Here is a 21288-nt window from a genome sequence, read left to right on the forward strand (position 1 = left end):
ATAAGTTTCAGTGTCTCTGGTTTTATGTGAAGTTCCTTGATCCACTTAGACTTGACCTTAGTACAAGGAGATAGGAATGGATCGATTCGCTCTGTTACTGTTAACACATGATTGCTTTTCAACTGCATGCCAGCCACAGCTTCAGACACCTATGCCCTCTCTTTCATACAGTACTTAAGAGACTTTCATTTATAGCATGTACTTCTGTGCTGCTCTTTCCTTTAATGGTGCGTTGTTGTGGCTGGGATTGAATTGTACACTACTTAAGAAATTTAGGGTCTGAAATGAGGACGTGATCTCATGCTCATTCATGGAAGCCTCTCCTTTCCATGATCATATCTTACCAACTTCAATTTCTAGACTATACTGTTTGGGAACTGCCACTGAAGTCTGCCTTCACTTTGTCACCTAACTCCTCTGACATACTCTCTTACCTGAAATTTCTCACAAAGCCCCAGTTCACAGTTTACATATTTCTCTTGAGAAGCAGCTTGCCAGGCTGCTTGATCCAAAAGCCTGCACATCTCAGATCACTATTTTACTTTGGATCTTCATCATACCTTAGTTCCTGTAAACAAATAGCACATATAATTTACTTGCTGTTATATCTCTAATTCTAAAATGTCATTAGATACATAATAAGCATTTAATGTATTTTTGCAAATTCACTGGTTGGTCAACACATTTTAAGATACGTTTTTATTTAAGCAAATCCAGCTTGACTCTACTTGATGTCATTTGAGAAGTTTGCAAATGGTGGTATTTTCTCTACCCACTGGCTACACTAGGATCATTCCCAAGTTAGTGCGTTTCTCCTTTGGTGACATGTATGTGGCATCATTGTCATACTGTTAGAAACAAAACAGGTAGTGTCAGTAACTCCGAAGGCAAGCACCAGTGGCAGTCCTCCATTGTGTAAACCATTGTTCAACATCATAACACCTAAATTCTCAGTCCTGATTTGCCTAATTAAAAACACAAAACAAAACACAATACAAATGTATGCTATAGCGATTCAGTTGGAAATACACTGCCTTTTAATGACTTAAGCCTCTATTAACTTAGAAGAAAAAGAAGTCGGGTCCTGCTTGCTGAAATCCATCGGGAGCCTTCTGTTCTCTGTTAGAACAGCTGCCCTGTTTACTGCTGCTCCGATGAAGCTACTGCCCAGCTTCCCTATTCAGGAAGATCCGTGTTTACACGCTCGTCAGCCCTGAATCAAAACAACTCTGATTTGTTAATAATTCACTAACCAAATATTATGACTGAAAAAAAATGGGAATGCTGGTAAATAATCAAATGCAGAACGGAACCTCTGCTGCATTTAGTCTCATCACAGAAATGGAAAACACAAATAAAAATGTAATTTAGAAATTCATCCTCTCCTATTAAATACCAGCTGTTTTCAGGGTTGTGGGATGGAAAGTTTTGTTTTCTCCCTTATGTCCTTAGAGTTGGGAGGAAAATGGGAGAGCAATTAAGTTATTCCACATTTGCTTCTAGAGAAGGGGGTGAGTGTTACCAAGGAGACACATCTCCACACAACCCATTGGTGGTGCACACCTATCATGTGCTTATGCTAGAAAGACGTGGGGCTACAGTGGTCAACACCTTTAGTTCTAATATTATGATGCAGGGACAGACTATGAATGACCAAACAAATACATGCTGTGGCAGACATCAGTGCACTGAGAGACAGCAAGAATCCAGCTCAGGAAACTACTCCTGAGTCCCTTTTGCTTCTAAAATCTACTTAGAGTGCTTTTAAAAATGAACTAGAGGGTTCCATCTAACAATCTCCCCCTATATTGATTTTTAATTTCACCCATCGCTGATGAGTCTGGTGGAAACAACTTGAATTTATTTGTAAACACTACAAAAACTGAACAATAGCACCACACGTTAGTGAACAATCTTAGCCATTCTTGCAAGGGGACACAGATATTTAATATTTTCTGTTTTAAATAGAAGTCATATTATTTACCAGAATTTAACCATAAGACATGATAAACTCAGATAATTTCAGATAGACAAAGGAAAATTGACTGTGCTTACAAAAGGCAAGCATGTATGATATGTAATTTAAATAATTTTAAACAATTTGTTTGATACAAAAACTACAATGGTCACCTCTAAACCAGAGAATTACATTCCAATAGCCCAGGATTACCATGTATACAATATTGCTTTCTCTAAAGGTTTATCTATGATAAAATTTATTTGTAAATTAGTCATATTAAGAGATTAGTAGCTCTTATGCTCTTGTCTCTTGCCCCCTTGTTCCCTCCCTCTCTTCATCCCTTTTCCCCTTCTTTCCAAGTGGTCATGGCTGGCCTCTGCTTCTCTCCTCTCTCCTCTCTGCCTTTCTCTGCCTCTACTACCCTCTTAACTCCTCTCCCCATGCCATGAATAAACTCTATTCTATACGAGAGAGAGAGAGAGAGAGAGGTTAGTAATAAAATAGAACAATCAATAATATATTTTTAGTAAATATTATTTAAAATTTATAATTATTTATGTGTGGAATTTTCTATTTAATGTTTTCTTACCACGTGGTTTAGTGCAGGTAATGAAAACCTCTGAAAGATATCCATGTATTCATTATTATATTCTTCTAACTTTAATTGAATATGTGTGATATCTTCCATACAATGTTTTCCATTTAAAATCTGTTTGAGTATACCACAACTGATTTAACTATCAGGACATACCTGAAAGCTGAGTTACTGTTTTCCTTGAGTTAATATAGGAGCCTGTGGTTCAGAACCCAGGGCACATGGCCAGACATCCTCATTCCATAGTCGAGTCTTGCCTCCCATTGCTGCAAAGCAGAACAATGGGACTGAATTATTACACTGGCCCAAGGTCATATTTGGATACTTTCAGATTTCCACAGTGAGTATAAATAAAAATGATAGGTAAATATAATTTTCCTCATTAACTATGTTTCAAATTAAAAGTGTTTAGTTTTTTTTTTTTTCCTTGCCTTCTCCCTCCAAAAAAAGACCCTTCTTCTTTTGAAGAGTCAGGAGTATGGAATTTTAAAACATCAGCTAGGAGTAGTGATTAAATATGAATGCTTGTGGCATTGCACATCTTATATGAAACCACAATGAGTCACATGATGCACAAAAGCCCCTCTGGTAAGGGAAGCAGCCTGAGGAAGATCAATAACTGAAGTTAATTCTGAGTAGAGATTTAGAGGCACGCACACAGCCACATTCAGAAGGTTCTAAAATGCCCTTCTGCTTTACCTCTCCCTCCTGCTCCTTTCTCTCCCTCCCCTCTCTCCCTAGCCTCTTTCTCTGTGGCCTTTCTCTTTCCAAGATTCGCTGTTAGTTAATGCAGTCTGACAACACCATTGAAATGTTTCTTTGAGCCTAGAAGAGAGGACTTACTTTCCATTTCTGTCACCTCAGTGGCTGTTTGGGGTGCTTCTGATGGAGAGTCTTATTACATGGGATAATTATTTTCAACTTTGGGACTTATTATCCTGAAATAGTTAGAGTCAGTACAACACTGGAAGGTTTATGTGCATTTAGATGCATATATTGGAACTTGAATGCCCTTATCCTTAAAGATAGGTAAGAGACATTTTACATGAATGAATTTTTTAAAAGTCACAATTAACATATTGTTATTTGTTGCAGATAAATTATCTAGATGGTTATGATGATAAGAACAGAAATTAAAACAATACAAGGAACTTCAACTAACTTGTTGGTAAAGTTCTGATAGAATCAGTACATGAAAAAGAAGCTGATTCTGAGCTCACGGGATCTTTTTGTCTTTAAGTTTATTTTGCTGTAGTTTGAATACTTGACATGATATCTACCCACCTCACAAGTGCTTAAGTGTGTAGTGGGCTTGGTTGTGTGTTTGACACTGGATTTGCTGGCATTTTCCCTGTGACTTCAGGCAGGTCACAACACCTCTTTGATTTTGCTTCCCTTTCTCTAGAAGAGGATATTTTCTGCATCAAAAAACTGAACAAAAGGAAGAAAAATGAACATCAAACCACTTTGTAGAGTTTCATTAGTAAATTAACATGACCTGCCCCCCCAGTATCATGTAATAAGAAAAAATCAAAGATAAAACAATACCCAGCCATTCTGTTTGTTTCATTTTTGACAAATACACTATTAATTCTAAATCATGGACCTCAAGGTCATGGCAGTCTTTATATTGAGGAATAGAACAATATTACCTAGGGTTTAGAAAACTGTCCTTACTTTGGGTAGTTTTATACATGCATACTTTCCCCAAAACATTAATTGCTCCAATCTAAAGAGATATGAGGGCCTGAAATCACGCCCAGCATTTGTGTTATCTGTGCTTAAATGAGGCAGCATTGCATGCAAATTGGCAGTGTTAAGCATAGCATTATGCTTACTCTCTCTGTGTGGTCACAGCCTACATTTAGAAGAAAAGAAAAATCTAAATTGCCCTTTTGACGACAATTATGAGTTCAATGCCAAAGCCCAGGAGATGAGCCCATCAGGACTCTTCCCCTGAATTCCATCCATCTTCACATCTTAGGAGAACTAAAAAGCCTAATCAATAATTTAACCAGCTAATGGACATATTTTTAAACACAATGGACTCATTCTGAAAAGAGGCATGCTGTCAGAGCCCTGGGTACAAAACTGGAAACTGACGGCTAATACTTAATGCTTATCTTGAATAATCCTGCTGTGAACATTGGTACAAGCTGCCTCAAGTGAACTTCATGTCTCTCTGGCCTGCACAGCTGCTCTTTGCCTTTTTTCCCCCCTATGAAAGATGCACTTTACAGATGATTTATTTTTGAAGTCAGTGTAGCTCTCATATCTAAACACTCAAATATTTAAAGTGTATTTTAATTAAAAAATGTGCTTGATCCTAGGTTCTAAATTATGAGACTGTGCAGGGTTTTTCTGGCTATTGATATTCATGGTCACGTAATTTTTAGTGACATTGTATTTGCCATACAAGCTGGAAAAGCACAGGAACTTTTCTTGTATTGACTCTGAAAATATTCTAAACCAATGCAGAAAGTGTTGCTGCCTTGATCACTAGATAAAATGAGGGTTTTCTTGTTTGTTTGTTTGTTTGTTTGTTTGTTTCACTTTTTCCTCTCCTCTTCTTTGCATCCTTTGGACACTACCAATTTTATAAAACACAGGAAATTGTTATAAAAAGCAACTAATTGAACAAGATGCCCTGGTACATGTCTGGAACCTCCAGACTTAGAAGACTTGAGATCCAGGCAAGAAGATGATGAGTGTCAGGGCTACCTTAAGGTTATACATTGAGATCCTGTATGTGGGCCAGCATATGGGGCAACAAGCAACACTCTTCACTACAGCATCTCTTTATACTCAGTTAAAGATTATCAATAAAGTAATTATAGCCATCCAATTTCTTATTATGAAGATGTATATAGTGAACATTGAAATCTTTTTCTTTAAAACAGATACAATATAGACCAAGGTGATATGGAATTTTCAGTCCTAGCTCAGTTCTCAAATCCTGGGAATACAAGCATAGGGAGTCCCTGAACTATAAGAACTATAAAGACATTTCTAACCACCCTTTTCCACTCATAATTGATTCTGATACATATTGTGTATCTGGTCATCAGCCTGAAAAACAGCCTACAATGGAGGCTATGAACTTGTTTTTATATCACAACAATTGAGAGAAGGGAGAATTGAAATTCGTTTTTGTTTTCTTTGTTTTGTTATATTGGAATTGAGAGACTTCAGTGTTAAAGATAAAGGCAAGATGAAGGCGTCCTAGAGGCATGCTTAACACAGAAACATGGCCACCCAGACCTCCTGACTTCTAGAAGGCAGGCTCCAAGAGGCCTGAGGATGTCAGCATTCCGTAATTTCTCAAACTAATCCATTGGATACAATGAGTTTGCCTGTTGTCCGTACCAGGAAGATTTTTTTCGGAGTAAGTCCATAGCTCTGTGCTATCATATTTCAGGGTACAGAGTCACATCTAACAACAGTGTGCACCCACGTGGCATAATCTTACATATTCCAGGTGGTCCCATGGGACATATTAAATTGAGACATTCCTAATATGTGCTAAGAAAATAACGATCAAAATGAGTTTAATTAAACTAATTTGTTAGGGGCAGTGAGCAGAGTGGCAATCACTGACACATATACAACAGCAGCACATTGTAACTCAGATTATTTGCTATTATCTCTTCCTGCATATCCCTTGACTTACCCTTTTTAGGTCTCAAGCCCTGGTTTTATTTTGTCTTCTCCCTACACTTTCTGAATAGTTTTTTTCCCCTCTCAAATAAGCTATTTGTCCAGAAACGCTAAAGCAAAAGTGCTCTGTCTGCACAAAAGGCGCTTTTAGAAAGCCAGATATGCACAGCTAAGCTGTGCTTGCAAAACTGTTTTTCTTAAAGTGCAGTCAATTGACCATAGAGCAGCACTAATTTGCTCTTAACCAGTAAAGCATGTGCACACAGTGCCCACATGACAGCCACTGCAGCCAGGGCTGGGGCTGCTTGCTTATACATGCAGCTAAGGGAGGTTTAAGTGCACCAACCACCCTCAGCGTAGAACAGAAGACAGAACTCCTCTGCTTTATGCAAAAGGCCGCTTTTCCATTTCATCAGGAGTAAATCGTGTGCTTTCTCCACGAATCAAAGCTTCTCCTCCAGAAATTCTGGAAAAACTGGTTAAAGCTAGCCTTCTGTAAAAATCTAACATCATCATCATCACCAAATTAAATGATAATATCCATTTACCTACTATATAAAAATAATCCCTACCCCATCCTCAAAGATCATTTTTACTTATATATTTTTTCTCAGACTATAGGCTACTTATAGGTGCTTAACTTCTAACTTGAAGTAACAACCAGAGAGATGGTAGATTTCTAGGGTTTTACGGTATTATTTTAGGTCTTCAGCCTCCACCTTGCTTTTATGACAATGGCAGCCTTGTGACATGATAATGAAGCCCAGGGATACCACGTGTCAACTTTCTTATTTCTTAGTGGCTGTAGTGACTTCCTACTGATCCTGGTTTGATGAGGTCTGACCACAGATACCATGCTATATTCTGGAAACTCCAGGATTCAGTCCTGCAGCAAACTCAGCTCCTACTTGGGATACAAGAGCTTACAATTGAAGCATTGAGTTGCATTGAGACAACATCATTAGTGATTGCACATCCAGAGGCAGGGGCACCTGAGCTTATTCCAATGACAACAGATGAGTTTCAGGTCAGATAATTGTGTCAACTCACATTTAAATTATTGTTTTAAATGTCTGCATCCTTTACATAAACTCACCATGTCAATTACATTGTTGTAAGTATCCCCTCCCATGTTTTACTCTCAGAGCATAAATCTGTGGTTAAACCCCTCTAGAAGGAGAAAGGAACAAGACTTTCAAAAGGATGTTATTATTTTCAGAAATAACATTCAAATTCATTGTTTCAAATGCTTCTTTCCAGAAATAAGTAGGATTGTAACATTAGGTGCTCAGGATGCTGAGACAGGAGAAATGAAGAGTCAAAGCCTGCTTAGGAGAGAAGGTTCCCCAGTTAAGAGATACCTTTGCTCTGGCAGAAGACTCATGTTCAATTCCCAGCATCAACAGGATGTATCACAACCATCTGAAACTCCAGTTCCAGGGGATCCAATACCCTCTTCTGTCCTCGACGAATACCAGACATGGATATGGTGCACAGAAAAATTATATGTCTATATATGCAAGCAAAACACTCGTCCACATAAAATGAAATAAATAAACTAAGAAGAATAAAACAGACTTAGAAAAGTGAGTCTTAAGCAAGTCTAGGAAACTTAGTAAGATCCAGTGTTGAAATAAAAATTAAAAAGGCCAGGGATATAGATATACAGAGCCAAGACCCTAGGTTCAATCGCTAGTACTGAAAATATCCTTAAGTATGTTATCTTCTATTATTCTATTTCAAGAAAAAAAGAAAAAAGAAAACCATATGAGTTTCTAAATAATACTAACTTCTTCAACAGATTTTCTTTCTTTCTTTTATCTTTTTTTCTTTTAATAAAAAGATGATGGTAAATTCATTGCATAAAAATGATCAAGCAAAGGTGCAGGCATTGAGAGGACAAAGTTTTGGGGTTCAGACTCCATCTTAGAAAACCTGACCTAAGTTTAAATTCAGGTAAACTAACAGGCAGGTACCTAGCTTCAGTTTCCAGCCTACATAGTAACAAGATCTGCATCTCCAGGCTTTTCCCCTACAAATCTAGCAGCTAGCACAAGTCTCTAGGTTACTCCCCCAACCAATCTGCACCATTTGGTTAAGAGCCTGCCCCTGACACTTCACTTCCTAACAACCACCAATGAGAAGGAAACCAGAAGTCAGGTTTATAGTTTGGCTCCCTGCACCAGTCAATTATGTTAAAAGCCTCCCCCCACCCCCATCAGATGTGTACCGGGCTAGACATCAGTGCCTCTGTAAATCTGCCTGAAACTAGACTCAAGCTCCACCTTCCTACTGTGTCAGGATTAGCGGAGAGCCCAGGCTCCAGCTTGAATAGAGACCTTAATGTGATTATATTGGATTCAGCTCCTTGGTGGTCTTTTGGGGTTCGAGAACTTTCCTGGCACAACAGCATGTGGTTGGACCTGGGAATTTAATTCCTATTTTGTACTTCACTCAATGGAGACTAAGGCAAGTTACTTACCAGCTTTCCTACCCCACTTCTTTATCTGTAAAGGGGTCTATGAAACTACCTACCTTGTCAGACCAGAATGAGGATTTAATGATTTTATAAATGAGAAGGGATTAGCTTCTCATGACTACCACAGATAAGTTTTACATAATTTGGGGTACTACTTTTATAATTTGGAGACAGTAAGGCCAATGGACCAAATTCTCACCCTCTCATTTTTACTTTCAGGGTGGCAAGCACTGGCAGATAATTTTAATTAGCTGTCCTTGGGGACCTTTTCAGTGTCATAGTGTGACAGACAAAAAGATAACACCTCTTAAAAATGAAAAGTCCTTCAAATGATGAAAACTTGTGCTTGAAATTAGAAGTTCTAGATAGAATATCATTTATTGTATTCTAGTTCAAGACAATGCTCTTATGTTTTTAAGATACAAGTCCTCTTTCTGGACACCTATACTTCATTCAGTGACATTACATCTTGAGAACAGAGGATCTGTGTTATGATCTTGGCTACATAGCTACTATTCTAGTGATGTTGCAGTGACATGATATTGAAATATATGCTATTTTCCTAATTTTACTTCACTGTTCCTAAATAATATGAATAACCACAGAAAGTGATAATGTCTCTGAAGAATGAGAGCCTGAACATCTACATAAAATGGTAGCCACAGATTCTTGGCTTTTCCTCCATATTTTCTTACTGTTCAATCTCAGATAAATGTCCTAATATTATTCATTGAAGTACTATGAAAATATTACTTAAAATAAAGTCATTAAAATTTTTAACTAGATTATTTGAAATACTTATATATTTAACTCATGATAAAAATCCATCTATTTTTAAGATAACATGTGTTTAAAAATATGAAAACTAAAGAGTGTATAAATTATAGTTGCTAGAAAATAATTGATTCTTTTTCAGAGTTTCATTAATATTCTCTGCAACTTAGATCAGGACTGTGGAATGTTTCTTTTATTTAATATTTGGGTTTCTGCTACAATGGCTGAGATGGACTGCATGTTAAGTTTATCTTCAATACCAAGCAAATTCTCGCACTGTCTTTCAAGAACTGTGTCACTTTCCCCTAGTTTATAGTATACAAAGAACAACACAGAAATGGCAGAATATTTTTAGAGTTCACACGAGCTCTGAAAAGTTGTAAAAAATTAATGAAAATGGTAGTTCTTGATGAATGCAAAAATACCTTTGCAAAACTGGTTTTAAACTAAATTTATTTTTAATGCATCCATCAAAACATAAAACTGTATTCCACCCTGGAACGATTCTATACACACATTGCTCAATGTTTCAGTCAGTTACTTATCTCCCCAAACATTTATCATTTTTTAAACCCTCGTTTCATTAAAGAAACAGATACAAACCTCATTATAATGCGAAGAAATGAGTAGTTGACACCATCCTGACTCCGTCAGAATGTATCGTCATCAGAGAAGAAATGAAACAGTTGCTTTGCTTTACAGCTGGTTTAGTTCTTGTTCCCCAGCATTCTGGAGATTATATGATTTGGGGTCTCTTGATATTGGCTTTATATTAGGACAAACCCGAAAATTGAAAGTGGCACTACCCTTCTGGTTAGTGCCAAACTCTAATTCAGTCTTAATTTTAACAGTAATTTAAAGTGGTATTTTAGAAAAAAATAATTAAGTGGATGCCAACCTAAAAGTATAATTATATTTCTCTTGAAGTTCTGAAGGTAAATGAGATGTTGGTGGATCAATTACTTCCACTTTTGAGAGTATGCTTATGAGACTGAGGGATCATTTTTATTTCTTTCTCAGATCAGCATTTTCATGACACATCTGTCTAACTATGGGAATGACCGCCTCGGCTTGTACACCTTTGTGAACTTGGCCAACTTTGTGCACAGCTGGACCAACTTGAAACTGCAGACCCTGCCTCCAGTGCAACTGGCTCACAAGTACTTCGAGCTCTTCCCTGAGCAGAAAGACCCTCTCTGGCAGGTAACATTCAAACCTTCTCTCCATGGGGAGAAAAACATTAGCAATGTGTTACTGTTTAATTTGTGTTAGGAACTTATTAAATAAACATGAAATTAAATAAATCAAATAAATGTATTAGGGCATGTTAAAATAGATATGTAATACAAATTATCCCCTTTTCCAGCTAGCATAGTGCCTTCAATGATAATATTTTGTATCTTTTACAGTTTGCATGTTTAGATTTGTAGTTTTATTTTCCTTGTTGGCTCATTTCATTTGGAAACACAGCAGTAAGGATGGTGTTTTATCGTTGGAGTTTTGGGCAAGCAAATGCTTTAGACTTACATGTGGTACAAGGATTGGCTAGCTACTGTAAAATGATCAGCCCTGGACAGCTCAGAAGATTGAAAACAGAAACAGAAACAGAGCCTCTGTAATTAATACAGCATCCGGTCACCACAGATTAACACGTATGTTTATACTAGAGAGTACATCAAAAAAGAAAGAGCAGCCTTGTCCTTCTGTTCATAAGGATTTAGTGTCTGTTTGGTGTCTTTCACTTTTCCTTAAGTCTAACTAATTTCAGCAACATTAGGCATATCGATAGAAGAGAGACTTGCCAGTTTTAGGATGGCTTTTACTACTAATTTGACACTCTGTGAAGCCACACAGCTTGAAAGCATCCAACCTAAACTATCTCTTCTTAGCAGTTATCTAGGAAGCACTGCCTCCCACTTACTCGGCTCTTTATGCATCAGATTGCATCGACCCACACAATCAATGAGCTGGCTGCGGAGAGCAGATCAGATGTTCCCCTGCTAAGCAGTCGCTAAAAAAGAAGCATCATCATTAATGGGAAATTACTGCGAAACAGACTTTCTGAATCTTCCCCATTTCCTTTCTTCAAGACTCTCTGCCTCCCTTTATTCCATGAGTCACATCATACAGCACCGTGTCTAGATGGCCAGGGATTCTCTAGACCTGTGTCCATTGAACACCTGCTAATGTAAACAGTAAAGATAGCTCTAGGACATGAAATAAAAAATAAAATACTATCTTTTCTCCTTTTCTCCTTATCCCAGAGGAGGATTTTTACTGTTTTAAAATGAACTGATGCCTCAAGCCATGCCCTGTTTGGAGGAATCAGCAGCAGCCATTCACCACATTATAGTAGATTACCTATTGTAAAGGAAATCAATTATCCTTTACAAACCAATTTACATATATGCATGCATACATACATATATATATATATATATATATATAATTTTTATTGGAAATTGTTTCTTCTCTTGTATACTACTACATCCTCACCACAGTTTTCCCACTTGCTACTACTCCCAGGCTCCCCCACCAACTACCCTCTACACCATATCATTTCCTTTTCAGGCCTCCAAGAGAAAAGAGACAAACAGGACAAAATAAGATACAATAAGACAAGGCAAAAAATTGAGACCTGATAAGGCAACCTGACAGGCAGAAGAGACCAAGACACACCCACTCCCACTCTTATGAGTCACACCAAACCAACGAGCTATCAGCTGTAACACAGACTGCATCAATAAAAAGTGTCTTAGACAGGTTGTAGATCTTTAAGCGATCTTTCTCCTCAGTGGCTCCAACCTTTAATCAGCCTTTAGGAGAAAAAAAAATGTTTCCTTACACATTGAGCTGTATTTTATCAGATAGTTTGAACTTTGAACAATAACAAGAAGTTTTAATGCTGTCTGGGTATCATTAAGTTTGCTATTTACCTTTTACAAATTAGTAATTGCTTCACTTTTGTGAATAAGCGGGTAAGTGTGGAAGTGAATGTCGGTGTGTGCATCCTCCTGTGCAAGTGTGGAGGTCTGAGGATCATGCTGGGTTCTCCTCGAGGATTGAGCTTACCTTTCTCATTTGCCCCAGGCAGCACCTCTAGTCACCGAGCCACCTCACTGGCCCAATATTATTATTTTTTAAAAGAATAAATAGAAACAAACCAACATTGTTCTGATATGACTTTGTGAATATGATGGTTCCAAATATCATCTGAATTCTCATTCAATAATTCAATATGCAATTATAAAGTACAATGGTGGCAGATTGAGGTAAAAATTACTATCATAAATAAAAGTAGGACTGCCTGGTCTGGCCTCAGGGACAGAAGATACACCTAACCCTAAAGAGACTTGAGGCCCGAGGGAGTAGGGGGTTCTGGTGAGGTCGGGGTGGGGTGGTGGGGACTTCCCCTTGGAAACTGGGGAGGGGGGGTGAGGGAAGAGAGGTGGTGGAGGAGGAGGTATGGGATGGGGAGCAGATGGGGGCAGACTGAGAGGGGAATGAAGACTGGACTGTAAAAAAAAGGGAATAAAGAATTTTCAAAAAGGAAAAAAAGAGCTAATCATTTTGAACCGTGAAATGTTTAGGAGACAGTATCTCTAGTATACACCAGATGCCTGGGATAGGGGAGGCTCCAGGGGGAAAGTGAAATATTAAAGAGTATAATTATAATTAAAAAAAAGAAATGTGAAACTAGTGTGAGTACTCATAGCTTTTCATCTCAGCCAGCACAATGGGATGAGTGCCTAGACCTAGTCTTCGTACCATAAAAATAAAACCCATAGAAACCTAACAAAAATTTGAGTTAATAACTAAGAGTAGAGTAATAAAGCAATGATCTGGAAGCAATTCATAGAGTCTACAACTTTGTATTCCTAGTGTTAATGTTTGTGGACGTCTTAAGACATTGTCATCCACATGGCTAACGTGTACGTTATTGAAGTGTGTTCAGCTGACAACTGAAACTTGTAAAGAGTCTCAATGCGGATGTTCACAGCCAACCATTGGACTGAGCACAGGGACCCCAGTGGAGGAGTTAAGGGAAGGACTGAGGGAGCTGAAGAGGCCTTATCTGGCATCAGTGGCAGGAGAGGCCCTTGGTCCTGTGAAGGCCTGATGCCCCAATGTAGAGGAATGCCAGGGTGCTTAGGTGGAGTTTATGGCTGGGGGAGCACCCTCATTGGATAGGGAATTACAGAGGGGAAACCAGGTAAAAGGGATAACATTTGAAATGTAAACAAACTATCCAATTAAAGAAAAAGGAAGTACTTGACAAAAAAGAATACAAGGTTTTGGAATATAAAATAATTAGTATGCCGACTTCTTGCCAAATACTGAACTAAATACTTTCTAAGCCTCATGGTATTTAATTCACATTAGAATTGTTCGTTTGTTTGATTAGTAGGTGTTTTTTTGTTTTTGTTTTTTTTAATCATTTCAAACATGAAATATATTTTAAGGAAATGATGGGGAATGTAAAATATATTTATTAAATAAAGCCTCTAATTCCAAAATTTGACCAAAAAAAAAAAAAAGAGTCTCATAAAGAGGCTACCAGAAGACTCTTCTGTTCCCATATGCGTAGCAATGTTTACATGGACATTTTTACTAAAAAGGTAAAGGAAAGCACAAACATTTTCCCACCAGCAAAACAAAGAACAGAACATAGAGGAATGACCAAGGTCAAGAGGAAATTATTTAGGTTCCTAAGATGCTGAAAACATTTGACTTATTGCAGAATATTAGACAGATTTTTCCTGATCAAACGCGATGTCAGAAATGAAATTGGTGAAGAGCTGATAAAAAACAAGGGGCTCTGAGTTTGCTCCCTGTGGTTGTATCTACTTTCTTATTCACATTGATGATAGCAATCCAAAGTGAAATAGAAATTACCCTTATTCTCTACGTGTAAGCAAAAACAGAATTAGCTGGTAAACATTGTATGCCCTTCTCATCATGACCCTCATTTAGAATAGGCAGAGAACATTGTTGTTGCTCTTCCATATTATGAGAAAGAAATATTCAGGTACCCTTTTTATGTTTTTGAGTAGTTCTTATTTAGTACTCTTCAGTCTTAAATAGAAATCAACTGCTATTTTCTTTTACATTTTCAATTCACACTTTTTTTTATGACTACACATCGAAAGAAAAAGTGAAAAATGGTAATCTTCACATCTGCTTAATTCCTTTGGTTCCTTATGTAAATTTTCATTAGCACCAACTACTCTATATGTGAGGTTGCTTTGTCACCTAATTAAAAAGTGCAATGTTTGTCTCTGCCAATAGGCAGCATGATCAGCAGCTATGAGAATGCATAAGTGCTCCTGTCTCATGGGAAATTGATTCTCCTGAAGCTGTTTGATACAGACATGTGTATCCATGCACATGAAAAATATAATTCTCGGATTGGCTCCTCAACGGCTCTGTCTCTACTATATGAGAGTTTTAAAATTACACTCTTGGGTTCTTTTTAATTCATATCCCTTACTGTTTTGATTGAATAATCACTGCAGAACATAAAAAAAATACTTTTCTTCTAAAAAAAATCCGAACAAAGAACTCCTATTATAGGAACCAAAGCCACAAACATGGAGGCAGTGGGGAGGTAAGATTTGCTCATGTTCTAATCGATGCTCTTAAGCTCTCAAACTGTCAGGTTAGCTCAGCCTCAATCTTCCCTCAGTCACTCTGGAGGATCAACAAACATCCAAGCATGAAGTGGATTCTTGCTTGCTCTGTGTCCAGGGAAATGCTCACTGAGCTGTCTTCTCAGTTTCTGCCATTGTCTCCAGAGTTACATATATATATATATATATATATATATATATATATATATATATATATATATATCTCCCCATCTCTCTCTCTCTCTCTCTCTCTCTCCATATACATATATATATATATGTATATGGAGAGAGAGAGAGAGAGATGGGGAAGTAAATCCCCGTTCTTAACTGAAGGTGACTAGCAGTTTGGTTGATTCTAGATATCAAGGCAGCAGGATTTAGTTAACAATGATAAGATTTGAGTATTGGTGATATAAAGAAATCACAAAACAGGTTGCATCAACACTGTGCCTGCTATTAATACTTGTCTGTTGAAGTAACAAATGAATGCCGACACAGACCTATAGATGGTAAGAACAAAACAAGTTAGGGACATCCAACCCAACCTTGGGAACTGAAATAAGTCCCTTAACTTATTAGTGATGAGCTGGGACTAAGTCCAGGCTTTCTTATTCTAGCTCAGATGCAGTTTGGTGATTTTATGCTCAGAAAGAAAAGTCTCCTTCCATCATGGACTGTCTCTTGAAGCTTGGAAGAATCCAATGATGGGTTCAGTGGGAATTTGCTAAAACCACACTTTGAAAATAGTTACATAACAGGAAAGTTTTACCGCCATGAGAGTTACAAACAGCAACAGCTTTTTATTGTGTTAAAAAAAAAAGGACCATTGTAAATTTCGTTTCATATTTTTACTGTCTTTATTTATAATTCAGCCACATTGCAAACAATGTGGCTGAATTATAAAGACAGTAAAAATATATACATACATATATATACATATATATACACATACATACATATATACACATACATACATATATATGCATATATATGTGTGTGTGTGTGTGTATACACACACAAACTAGAATCTAATAGTACAAGAGCCACTTTCACTTTTACTTTTCAACACTTGCTAGCCATAAAACAAACAAACAAGCAAACAAAAATTGCACTGTGTACAGGTGAGAGGATTAGCCTATTAGTAGGCACAGCATGATAGAGCCAAGCAGTGCATGCCATATTGGGCCAGGAGACAGAGGATGGGAGATAACTTCCTTCCTTTAACGTTTATTATTTGTAAGGAGGTCTCTGTAGATACTTTTTCACTGACTATGTGCTAGGAAATATTTCTTTGGTCAGTTCATCTCTAAACAAGAAGATATCTGAAAATGACTGGTAGAATATATATTATATTATATTATATTATATTGGTGTATCTCAACCTTCTAGGTGCTTCTAAATCCTCTGAAGTTTCTATACTAACAAGCCGAAAAGGGGAGGAAGTAAAGAAAGATGTTAGTTTACAGAGAGAACGTGAGACCCCTTTTACAGGACTGTGAAGAACAGAAAGAAATAAAGTTAAGAGAGAAAGAAGCTAAAATTGGCTTTCTGGGAATGGACAATAGGCAGATCTTGGTTGTAGGCAAGTCTAAAGACAGGACTATCGGTAACTAATTACCCTGCTTCAAGAGGAAAACTAATTTTAAAGCTCTGGTCCGTCTATCTTTAAGCTTTTCTGAAAGAGCCAATGTACTTATGATAGAAACATTATCTTTTATTAAAGACAGCTTAATAGTTAGGAACCAATTATTTTCCAGTGGAAAGTTGTCTATGTATTAATATTCTACCTCGCCTCTCCTTATCCCACAACATTTTCTTATACTCTCAGGACTGCTTCTCAGTTACAGGAATGATTCTCCCAGTTTTAGTTGTTTAAGTTTTAGTGAATCACACCACCATTTTGATTCTACAAGGTCAGAGATTGTGGCAATTGAGAAGTCTTGGGTTTTCCTTTTCCTACCAATCATTTTCAGATATCTTCTTGTCAAGAGATGAACTTATCACAGAAATATTTCCTAGCATGTGGTCAGTGAAAAAAAGTATATACAGAGATCTCCTTAAAAATAATAAAAGTTAAAGTATTGTCATACTTTATGAACTGAAATAATCATAAACTACATTAAAGCATTCCCATTTAACAACAAACAAGACAATTGTTTTGTGTATGCTTTATAGAAATCTCTAGTAATTTGAATGGCACAACAAATGCATAATCCTACAGTAAGCCAACTGGCTCATGAGAGTTCACAGACCTGGTTTTTGTTGATATTGTTTGTTTGTTTTTTGTTTTTTAATTTGGGTATCTATTTCCTGTAGTATATTCATAAAAATGCAAGTAATAGCTTGGTCTGTTTGGGGCAGAGGGGGGAGGAGGACTGCAGCCATTGGTTAACATGAGTTATAGTTATGTTTTCCTATGAAAACATTTCTGAGTAAGAGTAACCACTCACTTTAATAAATACATGTCTAATAGAGTAAGCAAGACATAGGTGTTTCGGACAAATTAGAGGCACCTTGTGCTTACAGTAAGATTGTTAAGATTTTCACCTACCTCAGTCCATACACAGAACCAAGGTCCTTTCCCATCAGCCCTAGCCTACACTTTGGAGCTTACACTTCTCTGTTGTTCAATGATTTAAAAGTGAACTCGGAAAATAATCAGACCACCAGGTGCCACAAGAGATGGGTTAAGGTAGTTCTTATAGATCGGTGCTCGCAGGAAGCCAGGGCTTTTCTCCATCTTTGAGGGGCTCAGAAGGGGATTCTTGAAGCACGAGTAGACTCAGAAGCTGAGATGGAGTCTGATTCACAGATAGACCACGAGGACTTGTTGATCGAAGCACTGAGAATAAACCTTCTTATTAGAATATCTCATTGGTGCACATGGATTATGTTAGGTATAAGTGATGGTGACAGACAGAAAATTGGAAGTCCCTCCACTGTGCAGTGAAGCCTTGGTGACAACTCTTTACAGATGTGTGCCAGGAAATGTACCAGGAGTAGTTTCAAAACAACACCACTGTGTAGAGATGGGAAAAAGTAAGAGTTTAAAAAAATGTCTTTTATATCATCCTTTCACCAGAGAAGTTGGAACAGCAGAAAGCAAGTCAAGGAGAAATGAATTCTACCATTAATTAGGGTCTAATTAAGGCCTACCTATCTGGAACAGGTATGTGACCCACAGGGTGATAGCCAATTCCCAGATAATCATTCCACAGTAGCTCGGAAGAGAAGGGTAGAGAAGCTGGGAACCAAGCAGATTTTCAGAGGCACAAAGGAAATGGCGACTTGGGCTAACTAGGTCTCATGGAAACAAAAGTTGTTTTCCTTCCTATGAAAACACGCTGTTTGAGTCTTGCCTTTTGCTTCCAAGAATCTTCTAACTGCAAGGCTTCCATACTTACCTACTCGTAAAATTGCTTCAGAGAGTCCCTGTGTCAACCCCTCCCTGACTCACCCCACTTCATGAAGGCAGAGAGAGTCACAGACTCACAGCCTGGCACCGTAACCGCAGGCTACCTGAAGCAATTTTGACTTAATTTTGTTCTCACAGTTTAAACATATCTCTACTGCTAGATACATGAGGCAGTGACTTGCTGTTTATTGTGATTTATTATTATCTGTTTATTTCAATTATGTAGGGAACAAGCTTATTGTCGAATGAGAAGCGATCTACATAAGTGCCCTGTCATGTCCTGACTTTTAAAATTAAAATAATAGCAATAGAAGGAAGCATAAAATGAAGGAACAGCTTCTCTCGGCCAAAGTCTCTGTCTCTGCCACTCTGTCCCTTCCTCTCCCAGAATCCCCAATCCTACCTGTCCCCTGCTACAACAACTTAACTGCAGCGTCAGATTCCAAATATGAACTAACTTGCTGTGTGACCTTCAGTAACAGCAAAGTAAAACCTATTGCCTCTTACCTTCCTTAGCGATAAAGAAAGGATAATAAAATGTGTCTTACTTTGAGGATTAGAAATAATCTATGCCAAGCAAATGCCTGGAATGGGGAAGGTGATCAATAAAAGTTGGATATTATATGCATTGGCATTGAAATAATCAGACAATATCTTGACACTCAGCACTGGGAAAGTCTGAACAACCACTACCAGAATATAAAATAGAAAATGCAAATGCTTTGTCAATACAGTTGTAATTAACAGGCATGGAGGGGACTGTGCCGGGGAAGGGGTGACAGCAGAAATACAGGCAGCTGGAAAGCCCCAAGGTAGTTAGTTATAACCGAGACAGAGCACAGTCATAAAGAAAGACAGTCTGCTGAGATGTAAGCACTGTGTTAGGACCATAACAAACCTGTGGGAAGATCTGAGATGATGTCAACGGTTAATTCTAATGAAGCATGTGGAATAGTGGGCTCTCTACCATCTTAACACCCAGATAATGGCTTGTATCTGTTGGTATAGTGATCAGAGAAGTATATTAATTTAACCAGTATCATTGTTCAACAACTAGGCGATGTCTCCTCCCCAACCCTTCCCTCTCATTGTGTATGTATGTGTGCGTGAGAGAGAGCACTTTTAATTTTTATGATGTGTATGTGTGTGTGTGTGTGTGTGTGTGTGTGTGTGTGTCCACTCACATGTCACTTCACTCTTGGAGAGAAGAGAAAACCTGCTAAGAGTCAGATCTTTCCTTCTACTATATGGATTCTGAAATTTTTAATTTAGATTGTCAGGCTTAATGGTGGGCCCCTTTGCCTACTGAGCCATTTGGTGCCCCCAAAATTTCCATTTCATCAGTGTTAAAGTAGAAATATAAGCAAGAAATGCATTTACTCTGTGAGTGAGCATAAGTGGCCTTTTTGAACATAAAAGAACTAGGAAGGCTCTCACAGATTGGTCACACTTTGCCTGGTGGCACTAAGAGCTGCATTTACTTGCTCTCCTGCCTTTGCTAAGCATGAAGAAACCTTCATTTGAGCAAATAGAGCAGCAGCTCTGATGCTGGCCTTTGATGAGTTGTGTGTGGAGAAATTCAGTAACCATAGTAGCTGAACACCTCTTCCTTATTGCCTACAGCCAATGGACTAATGTCTACAAACAAGGGTATACTACCATACAAAGAAAGGAATGTGTAAGTTCTAAAGTGGCCTGTACAGGTTCATAGTAAGAACTCAGTTTCAAGGATGCCATGAGAGATAATATTTAGAAAGAGTTCTGTCTGCTTGTTTCTGTCATAATTTTGGAAACAGATATCCATATAGCTCACATTATGCTATATTTCAAGCTTGTATCAGGATCTGTCTGTATCTGCTCCACAAAGTTTCCTGAGCCTTTTGGAAGTGGGGATATCAGTTTTTCAGTCTACAAGCATCCCACATGCTAGATGTAGCAATGACTAGCACAGACTGCAGTCTCACTGTCAGAAAATTTAGTCTTATAGATGGACTTATGATAAGTTGCAGCTATAATTTAACTGAATAAAATTATTGTGTGCATGTACAAAATAATTTAGGTGTTGAAATATGAAGTAAGTATGACATAAAGGTATAGACAAAGCCAGGAAGAGACTTGGCTATGTTCACAAGGGAAGGCAGTGGTCCTATTGCTAGTTGCTCATAATAATATAATCCATTGGTTAAATTAGACTTTCTTTGTTCAAGCTGTCTCACTAATAGGGCAAAGGGAAAGAAAAGGCTGGTATGGAATAAAATAATAAGTACTCTTTTATATACAGCATGCTTTTATTATTTTAATACTAGTAATGAATTTAATGGGTACAAAAACCTTATGTGGTAGAAACTATTAATCATTGTTTTACAAATAAAGAAACTGAGGTCCAGGGATTTAAGAACATTGATTAAAGCATAGAAAGCCCCCTGGGGTTCATGTTCTTGCTGACTGGGCTAAGGGGAGTTTGCAGCGGGTATTAAGCATAAGCTAGAGAAATTGGCAAAACTTCGACTATGAATTGAGTGAAAATTTGGGCATTGAACAGGAAAATGAATTATTCAAAGATTCATAGGAAGCAGACTATCCTATTTCTGCGATGGAGAATGTAGTGTGCCTGATGCACTAGGTGGTTGAGCAATCGTAATTCAGAAAGTAGTACTCTGAGAGGTCCTTGAGCAGGCTTAAGCTATGTGTTGCTGAGAAAACACCAATGAGAGAAGAGGCATATGCAAAGAGTAAAGTAACTCTATTCCCCAAAGAAAACTGGTTGTTTCAGCTGCA

At 37.7% G+C, this 21288-nt stretch overlaps 1 protein-coding gene across 2 annotated transcripts in view; it reads left to right on the top strand.

Annotated features, from left to right (window-relative positions):
* Nucleotides 1-21288, top strand: part of LOC110291107 (bifunctional heparan sulfate N-deacetylase/N-sulfotransferase 4) — a 328990-nt gene that overhangs the window by 272134 nt on the left and 35568 nt on the right. For both annotated transcript variants that reach the window (XM_021158063.2, XM_029474782.1), the window contains exon 7: nt 10486-10668. In XM_021158063.2, the coding sequence (XP_021013722.1) occupies nt 10486-10668 (183 nt within the window). The remainder of the gene's footprint in view (nt 1-10485; nt 10669-21288) is intronic.

The sequence above is a fragment of the Mus caroli genome, chromosome 3, assembly GCF_900094665.2.
Source record: "Mus caroli chromosome 3, CAROLI_EIJ_v1.1, whole genome shotgun sequence".
Classification (NCBI taxonomy): Eukaryota; Metazoa; Chordata; class Mammalia; order Rodentia; family Muridae; genus Mus; species Mus caroli.